The sequence below is a fragment of the Pseudopodoces humilis genome, chromosome 7 (genome assembly GCF_049639895.1).
Source record: "Pseudopodoces humilis isolate 2021_Gansu_Grassland_sample_001 chromosome 7, ASM4963989v1, whole genome shotgun sequence".
Lineage (NCBI taxonomy): Eukaryota > Metazoa > Chordata > Aves > Passeriformes > Paridae > Pseudopodoces > Pseudopodoces humilis.
Window position 1 is genome coordinate 24070440 of NC_142206.1, and position 25592 is coordinate 24096031.

Genomic DNA, 25592 nt, shown 5'->3' on the forward strand with positions numbered 1-25592 from the left:
AGTAAAAGCCTGTCAGGAACCATCAAGTACATTATCCCAGCTGAGATTTTCAGCCCAAAGGGCTGCTGCACAGCTAGGTCATTGACAGCAGCAGCTTGATACCAATCACATGGCTCAGTGCAGTCTTGCATTGAGTGGGATAATTTTATCTTTTTCTCTCCAGAGCAGAAGACATGTAGGAATCAGGACAGTATTCGAAGAATATATGAAATGTTGTTTTATATATGAAATGGGTTTTCTGCAATTGTTCCGAAGATTGTATAAGAGAGAATATCAGTATTTTAGGTAATATCCTAAAAGTATTAATACCTCACAAATACTACTGATTTTCCCAAAACACAAAGAACTAACACTAAAAAACCCCAACAACCAATGCCTCTCCCCCAGACAGTTGTACTGAAAAATTCTAATGAATGGCTTCATCTCTCAGGAAGGGAATCTGGCACAATTTGTCAAAGCCTTAAGCACCTTCTCACTACTGTTTTTGCTGTTTGTACTGTAATTGTACAAAGCACAGAGTCAACATTCTACAATGCTAGGTGCTGTAAAGTACATGCAGTACAATATCATTTCTGTCTTGAAGAGCTTACACTATCCTTGCAAACAAGACAAAACAAGTAACTCTGAAAAGGGGAAAGATGCAGAGCAGATGACAGCAAGATGATGACGATGATAAGGCCTACATACACAGATGCAAAGAAAAAAGAAAATTGATGGCTCTAAGCTAGCTCTAAGAATCTCTCCTTTTCATAATCAGATAATTCAGCTTATTTCCAGTTGCCAATTAAGGTTGCCTTCAGTGAGTGGCTTAGTTCTCATGGGCATCCCATCTGTCTTGTTCCTGGCCCTTCCCCCCTGCCCTCCACCCTCAAGGGTATTGAGACTTTTTTTAAGAGGAGGACATTGTTTACTCTACAGATTTATTTCTGTAATGTTGTACAGCAATAAAGGACTGAACAAGCCAAAAGTTTGTCTGATACCAAAGCCTGTGTCTACTGCCAGAAAAAGCCAAGGGGGCGATATCATATTTGTCCCTAAGGAAAGAGTTGAACAAATTGTTCCAGCCAACCCAGATAGCAAAAGAAAATGAAGTACTTTCATTGCTAGAAGTTGATACTATTCACCATGATAACATCTTCCTTCCCAAGGATCCCAAACTATACAGCACTGGTAGTCTTGTTACTAGGAACAAAGCAAATGCTCCTTTCTGTAAAACAGGACTCTACACATTGCAGAGCTGGTATTTTCAATTTCCAGGCACACAACAGATCTAAAAGCAGCATCTGACCCTCAATCCTGTCACACACATCACAGATGCCTTCTCAGATAAATACTGTTAAACTGTCACACAAGACCCAGCATGGGTGTTCAAGTTAGAACCAGAAGAAACATCCTTAACAGAAGAAGGGGATCTCAGACATCAGTTTGCAGAGTCCAATGGAAGCAGTGCTACATCTGCAAGCTAAAAGCAAGACGTTTTTCACAATCATACTCCAGCTGGCAGGCGGTCAGGAGACATTTCACTAGAAACAAAAGAAAAGAAGTGTTTTGCGACAAGAAAGAAAACAAAACAAAACCCAAAACAACAAAACAAAACAAGTCCATTCCCATGTCTCCTGTTCACTTGTGATTGATGTATCAAACTAACAATTAAAGTTACAGAAAAAACAGTTTCCTAACCAAGGTAAGTTACAACTGGCTATTATTTCTGAGCTTTCCAAAGAGTCTTGAATAGAGCAGCACAGGTACCTGCATGCTGGAAGAGAAAGTTTCAGGCAAAGGGCTAGCCTGCAAGAAAAGTAAAACATAGGAAGTGTCTTCATCAATTTTTTTTTTTCTGGTTCTTTAAGCTGAATTGAACAAAAAGACACACAGACTCCATTTAAGAGCCCAGAAAATATAAAGTGGGATGCTATGCACATTCCCTCTGCGTGATCAAATGCATTAGCGTGGGGGCCCTGTTTTTCTTCAGAATAGGAAAGATCAAGAAAACAGGATGATAAATAATGTATAGGGGGAACATGTTCCTTTAAGATATGTTGGCACAGACATTAGGCTGGAAGAAGCAAAGCAGCATTAGTGTGTAATTACACAGAGGGTTTTCAAGAGTCTGCATTTCATGGAGATTCAAGAGCAGGGCTGAGATTTCTCAGGCTTGTAATGAACAAATACCAGTAGCATTTCAGCATATCTATAAAATCAAGATTAGTCCTAAGAGAGATATAATTTTATTTGTTTAACTAAAAGATGTGGATTAATTGGCAGAGAGGTGATTGATCCCTATTCCTGTAAGGGTCAGGAGTGAGCCAGATGAGGGAAGCCTCAAGGTACTCCCAAGATTGAAAGCAGATGTTCACATGACTGGGACAAATGAATACTGGAATAAAGTGGGAGAAAAAACTATACTTGAAGAGTAAAACTATTCTGGAAGGAAAACTGTAGAGATTAAGGTCAGCCCTCTGCAATCAGCAATCACAGTGCTAGACAGTGGATAGCAGTGAAATACATACTCAATTTCATTTCTTAGAGACAACTGGAAATACTCATTGCCAGCTAAACACTTACTGCTTGATCCACACAGAGCTAGAAGAGCATAATTTTAAATTCTGAAATTTCACTCAGGTATGCTAAATCCCAACAAATTGACTTATGTAAAGTGGGGCATTGCAATGCATGATGGAAATGCCATCAGGTTGCTCTTCAGCAGTGAATCCAGTGGAGAGGTCCATGGAACACCACTGTATTGAAAAGCATGCCCTCTGAGAGGAGTTTGAAGAATGTCCAACGCCTGTTCTTGACAGACTAATTTCAATTTCTGAAAAGTTACAGAAGCATTTTTTTTGCCCAATAAACACTTAAAAAAAATTACATGTTTGGGCCTGCCTGATAGCTTTCTAAACCCTGGGCTTGGTCTCTAATTTTATGTCTGGACATCCTAATACCAAGTCCCTTCATCTCAAATCACTGCAGCATATTTCAAAACATGCACACTCCAATCCTCTCCTTCAAAAAAACATGGATTACGGAAAACACTGGGAGAGTGCCCACAAACCTTCTAGAATCTCACAAGTTATCTTCGAAGATGCTGAGACTAAAGATCAAGTTTATTTGCTTGGGAGAGAAGTGTAGCCTTCAAAGCACAGCCAGAACAAATGTTGATAGTTGAGTGGATGAAGAGAAATCTTTTGGCAGCGAGGGCTCACCACCAAGCCCTGGGAGCCAGAACATATTCCATTTTTATAATATGAAACTTTGCACTCTACACCCATATTGGCTATCATTTATTCTCCAATTTTTCCCACATTTCAAATCTTCAGACCTCGCAAAATTACTAAGCTTGTTCTTGCTTTGGTATGGGGACACAGTTTCATTTGCTAAACTCCAGATATTTTATAAAAGAAAAAAGAAAAAAGAGAATTACTAGGTCTATATTACAAAATGAATGAACATGCAGCCTTTTCCTGCCTTTCATGAAATCAGAAACTCCACAAAACACAGTGAACAAAAAATCATCGTAAAAATCATATCTCTGAAAATAAATGGGAAAAACAAGATCTCCAGTAACTAAGTCAGTCTGAGGGTTTTCCTCTGTGGTGACTGTTCTGTTTGTGATAACCGTCTTGAATCACTACATATTCTTTCAAAGGCAGAAGAGGAACAGGAAGTAAGAAGAAAATGGTTATTATGTCAAGCTGAAGAAATACTACAGAGGATTTTGAACAGTTTCACTGTGTAAATGGTCTTCTGCTCACCTTTTCATTTTTGAAGTATATATGATCATAAGTCTTGAAAAGGCACAGAGGCATCAGTTTGAAATTAGTTGCAAACTAAATCTAATCTGCAGATTCCTGAATGACAATTTCAGCTGGGTATTTCAAAGCTACCCTGCCTTCAACTCTGGTAGAGAAATCCTGTCACTGGGTAGAGGTCATTGTAATCCTGCTCTTTATCTTTCTTAAGGTCTTGTTTACTGACTGAACTTGTTTCTGTAGACAGAAAGCACACAGCTTTTCCCTCAAGAATTTTTTTGCAAATTAGCAAGAAGAGATAGTGCCCACATCCAGTATTTAAGGACTTAGGCAGGTTTTAAGAAAAGAAGAGGCATCCTATTAAAGCATTCAACAGGACAACAATCACACAAGGAGACAAACAGTTCCAAGTTATACTGAGAAAAAGGAAGAATGAGTGCTGCTGAAACCAGAAGCAGTCTGTTAAACAGTTCACTTCAGTATTTCTCAAGCAGTTTGGTACTAACAGTCCTGACCAAGACAAGCAGAATTTGGTTTTCCATGTTTTTAAAATTGCTTTTCCGCAGAGTGGCTGCGTCACATGCATGTTTGTAATAGAAAAGGTACTGAATTGTTCAAAACCCATATACATTTCCAAAACATGCTCAGGGAGCCCTTGGCTAACCCAGAAAAATCCAGCATTCACAACATAACCAGCACGTGTCCAGCTCCATTCTGCTTCCAAAAGCCCCCTCAGGCTGGCCCTATTAACGGCATCCTGATGTACTTACTATTCAGTGAAGAACCTGGCAATGCCATACTGACTAATATCTTCTCTGTTCTCCAGCAGCTGGCTCACTGCATCCTCCATGTATGTGAGGACATGTCGCTGAGCTGCAAATAAGAGAGAATAAGAGACAGAAGTTAGAATATTAGGGACCTGCAAAGCCCAGAGCCAGACAAGCCCAGCTGTGTGCCTTACACAAGACAGCAACCATTTGCTTCCTCTATTAGAGAGTGGAGGTCTCTTTCTCCCAGAAATGGATAGCAAAATTCATCACCTAAATCCTGCTTTCCTTCCTGGCTATACAGAGTTAGTCATTAACAGTGCTGACTCTTTTTTAGAATCCCCTGAGATTTTGGAATTGAAAGAAGATAAAGAGTTGTGAGGCAGTTTCACTGGAAAATGCTTACTCCAGAGGAGTTCCTGATCTCTGTTCTGAGCCATCTTTCCTACATAGCTTGTCAATGCTGTTTCGATGGGGCTGTTGCAGAGCTTTAGGTGTTCCTTCCCCTTCCCTCTAGACCAAAGCCAAGTATCTTTAAGGTTGTTCTGCAAAGGTTTCTTCCTGAAGGTGCAAATAAAAGTACATCTATTTCCAAACAAGCATCAATGAATGTGGCAGGTGGGGAACAGGTCTGAATGCCAAGAGAGATTTATATTGCTCAACAGCCAGTCTCAAATAACTGTCTAGGCCAAACACAGGAGAATTTCAGAAATGGTGGATCTGTCAATACCCCACCATAGAATGACACTCACTCATAAGAATCCTGAGTAAAGACAGTTTGGTGCAACACAAACTGTTCTGCTGCTTCTACAGGGGGCAGACTGTACAAAACAAGTATTTGCCAGGGAGGAAGCAGCACAGATTTACCACTGAGCCCCTTTGATGTTTTTGGCTAGAACCCAAGTAAGAGCAACAAAGAGCCGAGTCTGAGGTGATGTGCCAGCTAGCAAGCAGTAGACTTTCCAAATCTACAAGTTCAACAATCAGAAGACAAGTTACAACGAACCCAGGAAAATCATTCCTAACCTGGAAAGCACACAAACCCTGTTCCCAAACCACACACCTCCATCCTAAACACGTATCCTACTGCACCTTTGCAAGTAGTGTCGTGCTCTAAAAAGAGCAATAGAAAACCCTTAGGGAATATAGGAAAGGCAAGGGGTGTTCTTGCTCCTTGCCAATCTGCTCCAGACTTGGCAAAATCACCCCCTCACCAGCAACTGGCCAACCTCAGACTCACATCAATATTTTCCAAACCATTTTAATTTGTGTTTAATATCCTGGTAAGCATCAAGCCTGTGCCACTTGATACACAGCATGGAAGGCCCTTTCATCTTAGTGTGAGGCAGGTGGACTTCAGGAGAGGCCCGGAAATTATTATTCCCAGTCGATACAGTGATTAAAAGTATGCATGAATATTGATTGCTATCAGGGGATTTCTCTGCCTAGAACACTTTTCAGGACAATGGTAAAATTGGTTAAGCACACCCTGGAAAATACCTTGCAGCTGATAGCAAAATGGTGAGCCAAGGGTTTAAAGATATTATCTGGCACTAAAAGATATAGGGCGTAGCTTTATTTAATTATTTTAATGCAAAGGAATAAATTTAATTTATGTGAGTGATTAAAGAAAAATAGCTCTGCGCACCTGTGTCCCCTGAGGGAAGAATGAGTCCGTGCAGCTCAGTCATAGGCTCAAGATAGCAACAACTGGGTAACTTTACTTCAGCCCGTCCTTCCTCCCTCCTCCTGATGCAGTCCATCTCACACTCAGCAATAGTCTCCTCAGGCCCTTCTTGAGATGTCAGCAGTACCAGAATATGCCAGGAAATGATACTAGCAGACAGACTTCCACTCATCTCAGCCTGGAATGAACTTCTGCTCAACTGCAAAACCATTCTTAACAGCTTGTGGGGAAGTATGCACTCCTTTCATAGAACAGTCCCTATCAATGAACTGTATTTCTGTTATTTTGCTTTTTTAGAGTAATAAACCTCCCTTAAAAGTGTTTGGGAATAGACAGGCATGGTCCCACAGTGCTACACAGCACAATGTGGCTGACCTCTATAGTAAAAACCTTTGAATCTGCTCCTGGAGAATAAATTAACTTTCAACATAGAATTTTAGACATTTCAAAATGTACACAAAAATACATAGGTCACAACTGAATACAATTACTTGTAAAAGGGTACTTCTCTTAAGCTTTTTGTTACATAGCCTAAGGGTCTCGGCAAAGAACCTCTTTCCCTATTTCCCAGAAGAGAGTGTAGAGGTGTGGGGAAGGGAAGAAAACTGTGAGCAGAGAAGTTACAAGAAAATAGCACTTGAAATCTCCTTGAGAAGTCTCCCTCTTTGTACCTTTGGCTGCTGTGCTCTTTTCCAGGTAGCACAGTTCACACTGCCAAACTAAATTCCAGCTCTGGCTTCCTGTTCACCGACTGCCCAGTTCCATGGAATGATGCAAGTAATATGTTTTATAATCCAACTAATGCTACACTATACAGGAAAGTCATAGAACAAAATGTAATTTGCAGACAGGTTTTAGCAGGCCAGAGAGGCAAAATAAAGTGCCAGGAGTCTGGTTTTAGCAAAAGAGTAGTTCCTTAATTAACACAAATGTTACTTTCCATAACAAACACTGGAACCATACCGGAACATTAACTGTTTATGCAAGCATAGTCAAAAATCTGTAGAGTTCTAGGCAAAATAAATGAGATGATTCATACATTTTAATAGTTTTTTTTAAATTCAGGGATAATGAAGGTTGCTCATATTTTTGAGGCCCACTTTGGAATAATAAGGCAGCAAGTCCAAATCAGAATGTAAAGCCCAAATACTCATGCCCTGTGCTATAATAACTTTCTGTCTCTACTAATTTTCTTCCTGACAGAACTCCAGTATGCTGAAGTTTCCATACAGGAGGTGTTACATTAGGACATCATCCTCAGTATTTGTTTGTTTCAGGTTTATTGCAACAGAAGTTCCCTACTCATACAGAACTTTCTGATGCAACCCATATTCTTTAAACTATAACAAAAATTTTCGACTCTGAAATCCCAGGCAACTACCCCAAACAGGAAGCCAGTGTGCCTGCCACACTCATTTGGTAGGTGCCACACTCTTTGCTGTCAGATTTAAAAACTAACAGTCAGCTTTCACAAAAGAATCTGACAGAGTAAGTTCACAGAGGATTTTTCAGGCAGCCCATAACCTGATGCTAAGTAAATACCTTTGCACAGAATATCTTAATTCTTATCACTAAACCACCAACAGTGATGTTATACTTGGAGCCTCAGTCCAATCAGTAGCAGCATGTACAGCTCCTCCAAAGCTGCCTCCTGCTGCACTTAAGAGTACAGCCTCTGATACTCATGTGCTCACATCCCACCATCACTCACATGCCCAATGTTTAAAATGAAATTTGGAATGAATGCACTTTTGGCTCAGAACCAAATTCAAGGCTGAGCAGCGGCTGTTCAATGCAAGCATGGCCAGACTTCAGCTTACAAGTACAAGGCATAATGAGGATTCCACCCACAGTCAATCCACAATCTCTATGGATTTCTCTACAACAGATCACAACTAATTCCATTTAGCCATAACCACACCAAATTATTTTGCATATGTATTTAACATAGTAAAAATAGTCTTTTTATAAGTTACCAATGTGAAAAACGAGGTTCACTTACTTAATAAATTATAAAAGGTTTAATATGAACAAAAAGACAATTAGGAGACAAAGATAATAAAGCAAAGGGTTAAAACGGCTGGGTGCCCTGGCACACTGCCAGGAGTACACCTGATATCTTTGGAACACTCTTTTTATCCCATCCTGCTGTGGGGTTTTAATGCATATTCATACTTTTCCAATAAGTATTTTGCATGGCTATGCCCTGAATCCGCCTTTTTAGAGCAAGCATCTTAAAGATTTTATTTCCCTTTATCACATATTTATTTGGGCTGGGGTTCCTTCTTCTGCAGGCAGTTAGTGTTGATAGCAGCCTGGGCCTCATCATCTGTTTCCTGGAGGTTATCTTGCTTTATACAGACAGGACCTAGCCCTAACGTCCAAAATTCTTCTTGACCCATGCCTAAGACTTACTAGCAGGAAAAAAAGACATAGCAAAAGCATATAACATATAACATTCATCTTAATACTTGCGAAAGCAAATATCACAATATGGGTTTATACCACCAAGTTACTTGTTTCAATCTTTTGATGAGAACAAACAATCCACCACTTCGTAGGTTTGATTACAAATGTAAGAACAAGCCCTGATACTTGAAAAGTCTTGAAGGAAAATTTAATGCAAATAATATCACTGCACAAAATTGAATATATGCACTGAAATTCTCAGAGACAGAAATTCAGAAGGAAGGAAGGAAATAGATGTCACCTTTAAGTCATGATACTGTGTATATATAATGGTTTTATTATCCAAGACATGACTTCTTATGACTTCTTCTGAAACAAAAGCTGTCTATCAAAGCAATTTGTAAGCACACAAGAGGGCTTTTTTTGGTTTGGTTTGGTTTTTGGTTTTGTTAAGTTGGGATCATTTTTGGCATAACTGAATATGCTGAAAAATCAGGAGTGGGAATTCCTGGAAAATGAGACCAGCTTTTCTTACTTATTTGCCTCCTTCTCAGCTGAAGTGCTGAAAATACACACTATTGATGCAATTAACATTATGATTCATTTCAGTTATCAGAAGCTCAAGAGCATAACAAGCTTTAATGTATCTGGAGTATTTCTGGCATTTCTTAATCGCTGAGAACATATCCTCTGAGAGCATAAGGTAATAGTTAAACACCCTTTCATTATTTGTTCTAAACTGGAGCTTAACTAAGGACACCACCTTATCACACACATTAGAAAGATACATCTGTAGTAACATAAAATCAATTTCATGCAAATATTATCAAAACAATAATGATGCAAGAGAGAAATAGTGAGGATAAAAACTGCAACAACAAAATCACATCAACTCTGGAAATTTTTCCAGCATTATTGGTTTTTCAGGATGTTCTTCATAATCTTTTCAGATATCATTAAGGACTTAATCTCTTTAGATGTTGCTAAGTAATGGCCAGGGAAAGAGAAGTGAACAAAACAATTAACCTAAATGTCACATCTCTGTACTGTCATAGTTCCTTCCAGCCTTACATAGCTTCACAGTGTAATTTCCTATTAACCCTCAAAAGGAAAATGTTTTTTGAAGGACAGAATATATAAGTACAAGTAGATCTTGTCATACTACAGGTATTACACAACATGAGACGTGCTGTTACTAAGGAGCACATGCCAAGGGGTCAAACAATGTAACTTCGGCATATTTCATATGTTCGAAGTTTCAAAATCACTTTCAGCAAAAAATTTAAGAAACATTTCCATTTATTATTTAATCTTGACCATAGCTGAGAATTTGTTTCAAACAATGAGCAAAATAATGCACACAGACTGACTTAATTGTGCAACTCCTTCCAGCAGTCTGCTTCCTGCAAGGTGTCACACAGCTGCTAGAAACCACCCCCTCACCAAAGCAAATCTTTGAGCTATCTTTTCTTTTTTTGTTTGGTTGGGGTTTTTGGAGGTTTTTGTTTAAATCTAAAATTATTAGTCGTGGAAGAAATTGTCATTCCAGTTTGTTATAAGGTATTAAGTAGCCTAATGGTTCCCTATCTATTCATGCTCAGAGGGACATAAGCAAAGGACTGCACTCTCCAGTTCTGGAAGTCTACCTAATTCAGGATCAGATTCTACCTGTACGTTTCAAGGTAAGGTGGAAATCCTGTGGTGCAAGCAGTATAGTGGTGAAACCCCCATCTTTTGGACAAAGTACTAGACTGAGTCTAAGAAGATTCAAATTTAATTAGCATTTCTATAAGCAAACTCTTACACATTATATTCAACTTCTACATTGTAGCACTTCTATTTGTACAACAGAGCAAGAAACAAAAATTTTAAAAAGGCATTTTCTTCTCTTTTTCTGGACCATGAGATCTTTCAGCCACAGTGCTTCACAGAAGTTCACCAAATATATACTAAGAGGAGAATCAGTGTCAGCTGAAATGTCTGGATAACAATGTGCTTATTATGCTGTTAAAGGAAATTATTTTATTTGCACTTTCCAGATCAGTATTTCTTAAGAGTGTTCAGAAGACGAGTAAGCCTTAGGCTTCAGCATAGTCTCTACACAACTGAAATTCTCTGTTGGGAGCTCAGTTTTGTAAAGGAACGTATCCTCTTTCTAAGCACTGAACCTGAGACCTTTTACGAGAGAGATGAGGAAACACAACCGTGTTTCTGGCACTTGATAGGCCCATGCTTTACTGATAAGGCACTTTCCTAGCAGAGTATTTGCGTTCGTATATGCCTTATATTGGCAAAGAAGGACAAGAAACAACATCCTGGAGCTGGATAGTAGAAGCAGGAGAATACACAGAAAATAGGAGTTTGGAAATTTGCAGTACTCTACTTTTTTTTCTCCATAACAGGAAAGGAGAGCAGGGAAGTAATACAACATGAAGCTTCAGAGACAGCTGCATGAGCAGAACAATACACTAAGTGCTCCACTGCCTGCTATAAATAACTGAGCAATCACCAGTTATTAAACCATAATGAGGAAGGCATGAAAAAGTGTCTCAAATGTGCCTCATCCTGCCTACTGTAGTTCCAGTCTCATCCATCAAATGAGGGACACATTATCATCACTATACCCAAACAATAAATGCTGTTTATTCAGTGAAAATACTGTTTATAATGTCCTGCTTGTAATGACATCATCTTCGTTGTAGTCTTTCTGCCAATTCTGCAGACCTCATCTCCATTCCTATTCACTAAGTAATGGTCATCTCTTTTCTTTTACTTACTGTCTCATTGCAGCACAAGACATGTTGCCCTGATTTTTATATTCCAGGAACTTTGGCATAACAAAGCTTTGCAACTATTTTTCATCTTAAGTGAATATGTAATTCCCTGTTCATTTCTATTTTAACTCACAACTGCTTTTATTTCCCTTTTAGCATTCTAACTGGTCGTAGAAGAATTATCTCAAATGGTGGGGGGGAAGGGGGTGTGGAGTAACACAGCAAGTAGCACATTATGTTATTCTGGCTGCTCAATTTATACGTTGGCTTTGGTTTTGGTTTCTGAGAAAGGGAAGAGGGGAAGAAGGGTTTGGGTGAGTTACCCATTCCAGCTCAGAAATGGCAGGGTCATCTGGTCTGTGAGAGTCAGAGAATACCTTAAGCTAGGGCAACACAACTTCAGAATGAAATTACAGAAAGTGAAATTTATCACAGTTCCTTACAACCCCCATTTCAGAAAACTGTATTAACAAAACTTTAAAGTGCACAATAGTACACCTAATGTGATTAATGGTGATTTCAGAATGCCAGTATAGAAAACAGAAAAGCAACTTAGAAAAACATGTGGGGAGGTGTGTTTATTTGGGGTGGGAGGATGGGGAGTTAGAGGTTGTTTTGTTTTGGTTTTTAACCATCTTCCTACTGCTAATACACACTAAATTCCTTAGGATCTGTGAGCAGTTTGACAAGTTACAAAGTCTCATGAAGGCAGAAACACTGGTTTTGGTAACATTTATATCTAATAAGAATATGCTTCCCCCCACCAAAGCAGAAACTGCAATCTAAACCCAAGCTATACTAAATAATGCATGGAACGGACTATTATACATGTTATTCCTCAACCTAATATGGTCGTACTTGTCTTTCTTCTGACCCCAATGTCAGAACAATTTAGAAACTTGTACAAAATGAAAAGAGAATTCCAAATCAGCATGTGGAACAGAGATAAAAGGAGGCTCACTTAAGTGGCTAGTAAAGCTGCTTGTACCTAACAATCCTGTACATCTAAGAAATCTCATGTCTTAGCTTCAGATGTGCAACAGAAAACTGGTTTATTTTCACCTTTAAGTATTTTTATTCTCCTTCCTACATTGTTTTGAGGGATTCAACCCTAACTGACAAGTTTCACCCAATTAAAAGTGCCTATTTCATTAAAAACAATTACAAGAACCTAAAACCAAGTTGGCTCATTAAGAAAAAGAAATTTTGCAGGTTTCAACCTAGAGCCACTCTGGAAAAGTTATGAACTTCTCTATTAGCATGTAGGTTGAAAATGCTGAGGTAATGTGACAGACTAGCACAAACCCAAAGGGTGTGTCTAGTGTGTCTATATGGCACTGCGATGCTATTCTCAAACACCCAAAGCTCCACAACTGAAATCAGCAATAAGAACTTCAGTGAGGCGAGTCCCATGAGAGTCACCCTGAATAGAGCAGTAAACAAACCTACTTCTGCCTTGAGTTTCCTTGACACAGAACAGCATCACAGTTATGCAGGTATGCACAAAGCACCATAACAGCAGCACAGCAGCAACAGCACAATTCTATTCTAAGACAACTTAGATCACTCCTTTGCTTAAATGGTTAAACAAAACTTTTTTAGTCTAGTGCCCCCTGCAATACAGCTTTTCCATTTACAGCAGTGTTTCTATACTCTTGTTCCATTTTGACTTACAGAAATGGCAAAACCATGATGGAACAAGTACCACAAAACAATCATTTCTGACCATCCCTTGTACAAGAAAATAATAGAAAATCATGTATACCTTTATAAGGGTTACTACCGAACAGTCTCTTGCGCTTAGGAAGTAATGGCTGAAGAGTTTCACTTCACACTCTCTTGAACACAATCCAAATGCTTACTACTTGTAATTCATCTCCTCTTCAGCAATTAAATGAAGTCATATTGACTTTATTCCATCCTAATTATTTTTATTTGACACATTAATATCAAATCGCTTTGCTCCTTACTTTCCTGGAACATCAAGCCATTAGAGACAGCTTAAAAAGGATGTAGTCTTCAAAGGTAGCTGCTTCACGGGTTGAAAGATTTTCATTTTATGTAGGAAACATTTCCAATGTTACCTAATTTCAGAACAAAAGCTAGCATTCGAACCATCTCGCAACATAAAAGCAGCGCTCCTTCCCATTGCTGGGAAACGAGCATGAAATAGGGATGCTCACACAGATCTGCGAGCAAAACAAGTGGGTAACGGGTGAAGTCTATCACAGAAAGGCCGGACTCCGCTTGTTACTACTCACATCATCAAAGCGGGCAGTGGAGGAGACGGCAGCTCAGCTCCCGCCGGCTGCTGGCGGAGACCACACCTCTGGGCACCGGGGCGATGCTCCCTGTGCCCGAGAGGGCTCTGCAGCCCTCCCACCTCAGCGTCCGACAAGCCCGGTCTGTTACGGGCCGCTGCTGCCCGCTCCCCAGCCTAGGCAGACACGGAGCCACTGCGAGCCCCCTCAGCCCGGCCCAGCCTGGGGCCGCTCGCCGCAGACCCCGGGAAGGACGGGCCGGGCCGCAGCCGCCCCAGCCCCGCCGAACCTTCCCCGTGCCGTGCCGCAGCACACCAGGGACAGAGAATCCTCAGGAAGCCTCCCCGCCCCGCTCCTCACCCAGGTACTCGGGCCCGGGCAGCGAGAGCCGCTCGGGGCTCAGCATCCTCCTCCTGCCGCTCCTTCCCGGCTTCCGCCCGTTTCCAAGGCGCCCGACGCTCCCGGCGCTACTCGGCCGCTCGCCCCGGCTGGGAACACGCCCCTCACCGCCACAGTTCCGCGCCCACAGCCGGCCCCGCCGCCCGGCAGCCCCGCCGCCCGTGCCTTCAGGAGCTGGGGCAAGGCCGGGAGAGAGCCCGGGGGAAGGGCCTGAGCCCGGAGCCTGCGGACAGCGCCATGAGGAGGGGCCTGCGTAGAGGCTGCGGTGGGCCGTGCCCTGGGCAGCTGCTCCAGAGCTGAGGGACCTGAGAGAGGAGAGCGAGCCAGCAGGCTCTCCCGGAGAGCCGTGTGTAAGGTTATTCTGATTGGATTCAAGTTGTCTAATTTAAGGTGTCTACTGCTAGGGGTTGTCTAGGACTACACCTGTCGGGGAAAGACCTTGATTTGAAGGTGAATTGTAATAAGTTAAAATCATAGAATATCCTGAGTTGGAAGGGACCCGTCAGAATCGTTGCGTCCAGCTCCTGGCCCTGAGCACGACACCCCAAAAATCGCACCATGAGCGTGAGGGCATTGTTCAGATGCTTCTTGAACTCCGCCAGGCTTGGTGCTCTGACCACTTCTCTGGGTTAATGAAGTTAATGTGTAGCAGCTTTGTCCCAGAGAGCAAGGATTGAAAGTGTGACCACGGAATCCTTTCAAGTTGTGTCCTTCTGTCCATACTATCCCAGAGCTGGAATTTTTGCATCCCTTGTGCTCAGGACAGGTAGGTATGGAGAGCCTCAGGAATTGTCCCTTCTATAGTCTCAAATAGAAATGAGCAGAAAACTCCAGAGTCACAGGGCTCTTTCTGTTCTTGTCTGGGAACTTGTCTGGGAATGGCCAGTGTACCAGGGATGTAGGAGAGGCAGAGCTCTTCATGTGGCTGGAAGCAAGCCTGCTGGGCTCCTCTTTCCCAGAAGCTGATGTGGCTAAAATTCCCAAGTTACTTTGCAGTTTCTTTCATCACCATTAGGAAAAAATACCAGTCCAGGATGTAATTCTGGGAGTAAGGAAAAAAAAAAAGAAAAAAGGGGACTGCAGGTGTTGTCTATGTTTTTAATGACAAATGCAAAAGAATAGAAATTAAATTAATAATTTGTATATGCATATGATCTGCCTTTATTCCACTAGAGGAAAATGCTGAGGCATTGGCATTTAATCTGGATTTAAAGGACAGCCATATTTAAAAAGGGCAAACAAGATTCTATAACTTAACTGTTATTATCCCACACAAGATTGCCTGGACCACTCCTCTGTCTTTTGTTCTGTCTTAAAAAGCATATAGCTTAGATGTAAGTATTTCAAAGATGAGCAGAGAGAATAGTTCAGGGAGTAGACAATGAGATACTCTAGCGTGAAGAATGATTGAAAAAATGTAAGATTGCCTTAAAGAGGATGAGCATAACATATTAAATTATGTTATCTAAAAATATTTGTGCTACAATTAAACTCATTCAAAATTCCAGTTTGTTCAGTTCTGCACTTTGTGCATTTTATTATAGGCTATAAATTTAAATATGGAATATTTTTTAGTAATAGATACAATTAGATCACAGAATACATTGATACAAGATACTTTTGAGCCCAGAAATTCAGCAGAATTTAGAAAGGAAGTGGATTCAAGCAGAATGAGAAAACACAGGATTATATTTTTACACACATAAGCAATATCATTGGTGTTTAAAAACCTCTTCTGTAGTGCTGGTCAACTGAGCTGGTAGGAGCCTTCCACAGGTTGTGCACTGTTTCCTTTTGAGTTTTTAAAGCATTTCTGTAAACAAGGATTTAGCCTTGATCAGTATCTGGTGCACTGAGGCCTTTGAAGTCCAGTTTTGAATACTACATACTCTGACATATCTCTGTTTTTTCCTTTGGGGTTGTTGGTTCTTTTTCTGTTGTGGTTTTTTTTTTTCTTTTTTCACTTGTTACTCTTTGGTTTCTATAGGTTAGACTTTGTTATTTCCTTCAGACCATCTAAGGGAAACCTTGTGAACACTGGTCCCATTGGCGGTTTTAATAACTTCGTTTCAGTAGTAATGGTGCCTGACTGTTAAGAACTTAAGGAAAATTATACAAAAATAAGATGTCATTTCTGGAGCCATTTATAGACTTCGCTGTTTACTATTATTTCTCCCTTGGCTTGCCAGGGCCCGGATTAGGTGATATAACAGATCAGCAGCACTCATCTGTTCCCTAACTCTCATGACCTCAAGAGAGAGAAATGCTGCCAGCCTTGGCCATAGGTGTTAAGTCTGTTTTACCAGCTTGAGTTTAGAACCCTAGACTAGTGCATTTTAATAAATTGAGAAGGCTTTTCTGGGCCACTGGAAACCATCTGGAGGTTTAATAGCTGCCCCCAGAGGGGCACATCTAACAAGGGCTTAATGTTCTTTTGGACCCAGCTGGAAGAATGATGCTGAAAACAATTCTTTTTCCCTGTCACAGCCCCCTGACAGATTATCAGAGGTACAGATCTCACTTCAGGGAAACCCTATGGAGTACACTTTTACCATCTACCCTGGGAATCATGGTGATGCTTACATCTCTTAATTAAAATTGCTGCATTCTGTTTACCAGGGACATTTGGGTATCCAAATCAGTCTTTCAAGGAGGATCAATTGGATTACATTGGTACATTCTGTGCAAACCCTCTTTTAATGTGATCTTGATTTGATTTGGCTTAATTCACTTCAAAGTGTGGTTTAAGTAGAATTTCAGAAATCATACGTTTAGTAAACTGGGCTAACTTAGTTATGCAAGAGTCCATTTGACCACAAGTTTGAAAATAGTGGTGTAATTTAAATTATGTAATGAAATAAAATATCTTCATTATGTTAAGATGTATGGACTGAAAACCTCTCACCTGTGTGTAAGTTTTGTGTTTCTCAGCAACTTTGCTAAAATCAGATTTCTGTTTTTCTTCAGAAACACATACTTTGCCCCCACTATGTTAATTGCTTAGCTTACTCTCTGCTGATTTTATGTTCAATTTTCCAAATTATACTATCAATGTTGAACTGCAATATTTTCCTTTTATTAGACGAAGTTCTCCTGAGAAACAGCTCCTCTTTCAGATAGAGTATTGTATAGAATAATAAACAGGACTAGATATCAAGAAAATATTCTACAGGAAGTGCCTTGTTTTAAACAGACTGAGTTACTTGGCCTGGCTTCTATTACTTTTATTGGAATGAAATGCTTCATTTGCTTAGAATTTCAACAATTATTACTAAGATGGTTACAATACAGCTTTTTAGGTGTAGTTGAGGAAACAAACCTTTTTTTTTTTTTTTTTTCCCTTCAAGTCACTGATGGAAATGTGCAAAGAACTAAGCTGTGGGCAGTCTTCAGTATTATTCCATGTGACTGTGAAATCAATGTAAGGCAGCTTCACAGAAACACTGAGAAAATGTCTCTGGCCTTTCTTGTTTATCCTTTGAGCATCCAAAGCTTTATCCTGTTTTAAAGCATAGTCGGCTAAGAATCTGTCCTGTGCAGAGCTTGGCTTTTTTGACTTTGATAGTGTTTTGTGTTCTTCAAGGCTTCCCATGTGTTTTCCAGATGAGTTTTCCTTGTACATAATAATTAATAAAATTGCAGGTGTGGTAACAAAAAGACACATGAAAACCAAATTATACTGTGAAGAGAAAAACATTGACTTAAACAACTGTCAATCTTTATTTATAATCTATTATTTTTGGCACATTAGCAGAGGTAAGTTTTGAGGAGAGATCTGAAGAAATGGAGAGTTAGAGTTTCACATGCTATTATTTATGTAAATTATTTGAAATATTGTAAGTGAAATTAGAATTCTGTTTTGTAAGTAATTTAAAAAATCAATGGCACTGAAGCTGGATGATTCATTTATGAGTCAGTTGCAAACCCATAAAAACCTCTCATTGAATTTTTGATTTAATAATTATTTATAGGAATGATGACCAAACTCTCTAAAGACATACTAAAAATAAGATTATCTTATATAAAATGGTCAGCCAAAACCTCAATGAATTTATGTGATTAAATCCATATTTTTATATTGTTGGTTCCTCAAGAGTCATTTACAGAAAAAGATCCACTACTTCTAGTTCTTCTCCTAATCTGAGCCTTCTCAAGCTGAATGAACTGTTTATCTGGTTCACCTGCAGCACAGTGGTTTTGCAAGTAAATGAATTATTTTTCCCAAATAATGCAGTATTAATACTTGTTTACCTCTTCAGGTATAACCTAGACAAGCAGATAGAACTTACACTGTTCTTTAAGATCTTTAGAGAAATGAGATTCACCAAGTTTCTCTCTCCTAACATCTGCCACAAGTGGAATTTTGGAAACAAATGTGTGTTTTCCAGCTAATGATAGATAACATGATAACAGCAGCAGCTCTCTTAAGCAGCCAGCTTTTCTACCATTACAGAGCTTAACCAGTAATTGTACCTGGAAGTCTTAAGTCAGAAATATACTTAACTAATAAGATGTCATGAGCATACAGGAAACTGTACTATGAACACAATGCCATCATAAGTTCTATTTTATTTACTAGTTTAACTGCATTTTAATCTGGATTGCTAAAATTTTATTTTCCCTCTTGGACAGAAAATAAAGAGAAATCTGGTCTGATTTTGAGATGTCTGTATTGTTGATTATTTAGGCCTAAACAAGCTCCAAGATCCTTGTATTTTAAATACAAGTTGTTGGGAGAAAAAAAACTCCTTGAAATATTCTTCTACTCCTCAGCCATAAGGAGTACTGTTGAACTTTGCATGATGTGCTTATGAGAAAAGGGAATGTAGTATGACAGATTCCGTGGCTCATTGAGGCCACATGTTCATTTTCAAATCAATGGTAGCTGTAAGTTGTATAATAGATTCCTGGCATGGATTAAATGCACTGTCCAAATCTGATTTTGAGTTTAGTGTTTAGTAAGCAAAGTTGACTTTTTTGAAAGAGCAAACTGTTGAAAGATTCTCCTCCAGTTTTTGTTCCCATTATCTCATCAGGAAGGAAAGGACATCTTTAAAAGTACTTAAGTACCAAGTGAGTGACCCTTCTCTGTTGGAATGCCGCCCCACTAATGATGCAGAGAAGAAAAACAGCTATTTCTGGCAGAGTTTGCAGGATCTCTCATGCCAAACAGAGAAAAAAATTCTAAAATGCCTGGTAAAAATAAATATCACTATGAAATTTTGGCATGGAAAGCTTTTCTGACAGCCAAGGCTTAGCTCATCCTGGGGGGTAACCCAAAAAGGCCTGCAATTTTCATTATTTGTTTCTACTTATTGAATGTTCCTTGCAAACATAAGCTGCCAGACTCTGTTATCCATTAGACAAGGTGTCTGTGTGAGAAAATGATAATAAGTAAATGGCTTTGTGTGTGTGCAAGAGAACAGGCACACCTTCTGTAAGTGGGAGTGAGCTGTTGTTTCTGGGGGTGGAGTGAAGCTGTAACTCTGATGGCTGCAGTGGCCAGCTCCTGTGGGAAAGGTGCATAACTTTCTGTGTGCAGAACAGAGATTAATCACATGCAAAGTACTCTGAAAATATTTTGTCTTATAACATCTGCATAGAAAAGCAAATGATGGAATCAAGGGAAAAAACCCAACAAAATGAAAGAAAGAGGAGATCACAGATTCATTAAAATACTGGAATTCTTGCAAAACAATTCTTAATTCTGTCTGCTAGCTACTCAAAAGGGCTTTTGGAAGACAGTGCTGCAGAGCCCTGCCACTCCACAGGAGTTGCAGTCAAAATATTTTTCCAGCAAAATTACACATGTGTAGCCTGGTGATTCATTCCATAATATAAGAGGATATAGTGATAAATGTTTTTTTCTTTTGCTACATAATGCTTAAGGTGGTTTCAAGAGTAACACCTTTATGGAGTGACTAGAGGAGAAGGTATAATGGTTGGAGTACTTAAGAAGAAAAACAAATCGCTTACTGAGAGAGGATATAAACCAACTGAGACTCTGTCTTAGTTTAGGGCAAATTAGGAAGGAAAACTCCAAATGGGGATTTCCCCAGGGAAATGAAACAGTAAATGAAGATTATGGCAATTAATTCTAAACAGAGTAGAGGAAGCACGGAACATTTTTCAGAATATAGTAGAAAATTATTAATTAACCTAATTAATTTTTAGCTGAGGAATGTTTTTAAATTTTTATTTTGATTTGTTAACTTTATCATTCTAGTTTCTATACCACAGCAAAATTCATATTCTGCATTTGAATCTGATAATAACATTATATATTAAGAAAATATCCTTAAGATTCTAACTTTAAGTGTTGAATTTTACACTATGTTAGTAAAGGCAGAGGTGTTTCTTAAATATGTGAAGTTTAGATGTGGATCAGAGTTTTTCTAAAATTCTGTGACTAGATATTTCTGATACTTACTAAACATACTCAGAGTGCTCTAAGTTATGTGAAACAGAAACAAGAGAAACCTGTAGTCTTTATGACATGGTCTTCCCTGTGCATTATATGTGTTGGGTTTTGCTCAAGTCTCTGACAGAGTTTGCAACAACTCTGCTGACCTAGAATGAAGCACACATGGAAATGCAATACACAAACCCCAATTACCTTCAACTCTTAGAATGCTAATATCATGTTAAAGTTTCTAAAATCCTAATCTTGCAATGATATGGACACAAGTATGTGACTGGGAGGGAGGCTGGATGTGTGTGCATATGTGTCGGTGACTCATTTGAAGAGGGTGTGCAAGTCTGGATCTTGCTCCCACCTGTGCCTTTATTCAGGTCTCACCCAGTACTCCTAAGGAGCAATTAATTTGTCCCATCAGTCACATTTATCAAAAGCTAGTATGACAGAGGGAGAGGTGTTAAGAGGTATCTCTGATACAGCCACCCGATAGGAAAGCAGATGGTTGTCATCTTACCAGAAACACTCAAGGGTTATATCTTGTTTGTGTTGGCAGGACTTGCCAGACCCATCATGCCAATAAAGTATTAGAAGTGAATCATCTTCAAAAAAGAAAATTCTCTTTATCATTCTGTCTACATTTTTACATCTCCACAGTGGCTTCTGCGAACAAGAAAGGTGTGTGAGCTGAGAAAAAGATGTTTATGTCTTTCACATCTATTCCCATGACTATTTGTTTCTTTACAGGCCCAATTTATGTATTCTAGGTTTTTTCAGAAAGGAAAAGTCAGCCCATTGAAGATATTCCACATACTGAGAGATATAAGGTCACCTTTCTTTCTGATTGTGTGATTGATTTTTACCACAAACATCTTATCTGAGTACAGAGACTATTGATGGCAAACTACATTAATAGCTGGAAGTCAAAGAAAAACACACGTCTTCAGTTCTTTAGAAAGTGCTTCTCTGTGGAGTCAAAAATTAATTTAGGAGACACAACTTGCTACTTATCCATTTGAATGTGTTTGGGGAATAAAGGTGGCTAGGCTTCTGTCTTCAAACTTAATTCTTTTGCTGGCTTTTAAGAGAACATTTCCCTTTTAAGCTCTTCCTCTTTTCCTTTTTTTCTGTGCCAGAATCAAGGTATTAAGCTGTGCAGTTCCTAAGGGTAGGCCATAGGCTATCTTTGCAATGTAGACATTGTGCAAGGCCTGGATAATTGCCATTTCACTGCAGAGAGGAGTCTCATCAGGAATAGAAGAGGGTGTTTATTTGCATTATTTTTACATAGAGGGTGTTAGGGAACCAGTACAAGAAGGAGCAGAACCAGCTTTCAAAAACACAGGGAGAAAGAAACACTTGAAGAAAGTTTTGGTTTGGTCTGTTGTTTGATTTTGGGGTGGGTTTTTTTTTTCCTATTTTGAGAGTCAATTTACTTATGGTTTTGTTCTCTTTTTATTTTTTATTTCTTATTTTTTTCTTAGGAAGATTAAAGTGCCTTGGAGGTTGGTTTCTGTCCCACCTTCTAGACATACACATGAAAAGGGAAGGGGTTAGATGAATCTGTACTTTGGACAACACATTACAAAGGACCTTTTGCAAGATTCTTCATATCTCAGCTTTTAAATGTAGCCATTTAATGTAATCTTTAGTTTTGCTGATCTGAACTGCAAAGTAGAATTAATAGTGGTCCTTGAGATGATCACAAAGTTTCCCAGAACAAATGTGAAATTGGAATGCTTAGAAAGCAGCAGTAAATGAAAGGTGAAGAAAATTAAGTAACACATAAACTCTGACTTGCTAACCTGAATTTTATATTTTTGTAAATGAAAACAAGTGGTAACACTGCAGAAGATGGCATATGGTTTTATTAAGAATAAGTGAGCAGTAACTTGAGAAACACTGTAGGGGACAATGGTCAGAGTATTTGAATGTTTATGACACCTGTGAGCACCTCTGGGTACACAGTAATAATGCCAGTACTTAGAAAACTTGAGGGAAGGCAACAAAGGAAAATGTGATAAAATAAAAATATAAATCAATGTTAAAATTTCATTTAATGTATTTAACAGAGAAACCGTAATTTACAAATTAGGTAACCAGATGCAAAAGCTGACAATTCCTCAGCTCTTTGGAAAAATTAAACTAGTTCTTTACATCAGTGAAGTTGGACACACAACTATCTTGAGTATGGGAAAATCTCACTTTTAGCTTACCTGGTAATCCAAACTACCACCTCTTTGGTTCACTGGTGGTATGGAAGAGGGAACTGATGTAGGTAATGTACCAGTGGAGTAACTAAAGAAATTAAAAGGACCACTGGAAAATCTCATGGTCTAATACCTGTGATTTTATCTAGAACTTAGAGCCCTGTTGGTAATGTTTTGGTGTTTTCCTGGCTTTTCTGTTTATTTAGTGGAGCTTGCTAGTAAAACAGAATTTGATCAGAGTGCAGAGTTTGTAATTATCTTTCCAGTCCAAATTTCCTGAATTATATCCATTGTAGAACGCAAGTTTGGTAGGCGTTCCAAAAGATCACCTAGTCCAGTCTGTACGGCATCAAGACTAAACATATCAAGGCTAGTACCAGCATGTTTATCGAATTGTGTTCTTATAAAAATCCAGTGGAAGAGATTCCACAGTCCCTCTAGACTGTCTGCTCCATTTTTCGTTGAAAAATCCTCAGTTGGAATGCTGATCAGAAAAATATTTTAAGCATTTCTTGTTGCAAATGAAGTTGACTCTTTCATGTCTTTCTACTGGAGCCATAGAGGATGGCTGATGGACATCTCTGTAATTAGCTATTATAAATATCAGAAAGCTGCATCTGTCTTGAAGCTTTTATTTCTTGACTAGGCATACCTAATTCATTCAGCTTCTTCTCAAAGTGTTTGATTTATACATTTATTATTATTATTATTTTCTTGTTTCTCTTCAGTTGTTTTTATGTTTCTACAGTGTTCAGGCAGGACCAGACATACTATCCAACGGGGGCTTCAGTATTATGCGAATTTTAGAAACCAAATTGTCTCGTATACGACACACCTGTTCAGATGTTCCAGAATTCAACACATTCCTGGCAGTGCTGCTGCACTGTTGGTTTATATTGTTTGTAATCCTAAAATGCTGTATTTCTGTCTAGTCCAAAATTCAGTGCAGTTTATTAATTTTTCATTCTGTTTCCCAAGAATAGCATGTTTCTAACTACTGTGGTTTACCTTGTTGGTTTTTATGCAAACTGATCAATTTGCCAATTGGATTTGGGGTGTCTGATCTCATCCTTCCTAGTGTTTTCAGCCCTTTGCCTTTGTTTTGAGGTTATCAGTTGTCGTGGCTCAGATTTTACAAGCATAAATGTTGCATTGTTTAAGTTGTCAGTGAACATAGTAGACAAAACAGAACTCTAAATGCATCAAGGAACAAATCTGAAGTGCCTTTGTCTTTTGATGAATAATGACTAATGACCACTGTGATTTCCTTCTATCAGATGCTTGCACATTTTCACGTATCTGTATTGAAAATGTCATTCTATGAAAGTGTCTTGTGAGATAATGCCGAAAGCCGTACAAGGTGTATCGTGTCTGTTGCCTTCTGTTCACACAGCGAGCTTTACCTTACTTTAAAAAGGGAACTTGTTTTAGCACAAATGCATTTTGCCCATTTTTCATGTGTTTTTCATTCTAGTAAATAAATTCACTCTGTCTCAAGTATTTAAAATACAATTGCTCCAAACCTTTCTGAACACAACAATTAAGCTACCCAATGTGTCATTCTCTTCTAGGAAACTTGTGTGAAGAAGCATGAAAAGATAATTTAAATCCTTTAAAAATACTTTGATAGGTAAGACCTACACTATTTTTTTTTCCCTTTCTTTCTTTAAACCTCTTATTAAAATCTCTACAGTTTCAAGATTGATGAAGTGTATTTTCCCTAATAATCCTACCTCATTCTGGTCCCTTTCTTTCTTCTTTTTCTAATGACACTATGTTCTTAGTTGTCTTTTTCCTGACACAGGTTTGTTATTTAAAAACACCCTGAAAATTATGCAAATTATTTGTATTATTTAATAGCACTTATTTTCTATCATTGGATTGGTTTATTTCTCTAATGTTTCTTTTTGGAGGGGGGTATATCTGAATTATGCCCCAAAATGGTTAATAGGATAATAATCTCCTTCCTGTTCCATTTATAATGACTGGTGGAGATTTTTTTGCTTGGGCATGTTGTCATATAAATGAATTGTTAATTATATTTTAATTAATTCTTTCTCGTCTGTCTCACAATACTTGCTTTATATATCATTTATCAGTGATCTATAAATTATTGCAGGTTATTTAATGATGTTCCTCCCTCATAGGTGTGGGTAGGAGCAAGTACCTACTGGGTAGGTTCAAGCCATGCTACTTGTGCATGGATTGAAGTGTATTCTGATATTTACATAATCTTAAAGTTATTTGGTCTGAAAGAGGCAAGACCAAAACATACTGTTAAATTTTACCAATATTATTTAGCAACTTTTCTACTTTTGTCATAAATATCCATTTTACATTGCATAAATCTACTTTATAATTATTCCTCAAAGATTCCACATGTAATCAGGGCTATATTCAATCAAAGTATTTATCAACAGGTAGGTAATTGAGAAGTTTATAATATAAATTTTCATCTGTTCAAATGCAATCTATTTAGGAGATTTTTGTGAAAGATAATACTATGTGCTTCTCTGACATTTCACTAGGGGATTTCAAAGTTAATAATAAGGCAGAGATACAGTTTAAGGAAGTTGAGTTTAGAGAGGAAAGTGATTTGCCAGAATACAGTGCAGGGTGCAGAGGACTGGTAAACACATTTTAACAGAGTGGGTAAAAACATTTGTTCCCTGGGGAGAAAAGAACTGAAGAGCTAACAAGTGAATTTATTTGTATTTAGGACAATATTTTTCGAGGGGCTTTTGTTTCAAACACAGGAAAATACTGATCTCAACAGCTGACTGTTCCATGACCTAAGTATATAATTATCAGGAAGTTCTGGGCCTTGCTTCTGTCCTTTATCAGTCTCAGTACTTCAGCACCTAAACTTCTAAAAGTTTCTGTGAGCCTGAAGTTAGAAGGACTCCTCTGAGTTATACTAC

At 38.7% G+C, this 25592-nt stretch overlaps 1 protein-coding gene across 4 annotated transcripts in view; it reads right to left on the reverse strand.

Moving 5' to 3' along the window:
• The window catches only part of CSTPP1 (centriolar satellite-associated tubulin polyglutamylase complex regulator 1), a 79698-nt gene extending 65534 nt beyond the window's left edge, over positions 1-14164 (reverse strand). The window contains exons 1-2 of one of the 4 annotated variants that reach the window (XM_088058410.1): positions 14008-14164; positions 4520-4622 (exon numbers count right to left, since the gene is read on the reverse strand). In XM_088058410.1, the coding sequence (XP_087914536.1) occupies positions 4520-4622; positions 14008-14053 (149 nt within the window). In that variant the 5' untranslated portion in view covers positions 14054-14164. Of the gene's footprint in view, positions 1-4519; positions 4623-6164; positions 6265-13647; positions 13810-14007 lie in introns of those variants that run through there. The other 3 variants (XM_014251968.2, XM_014251967.2, XM_088058411.1) reach the window with 3 other exon arrangements.
• Positions 14165-25592: the final 11428 nt, after the last annotated feature.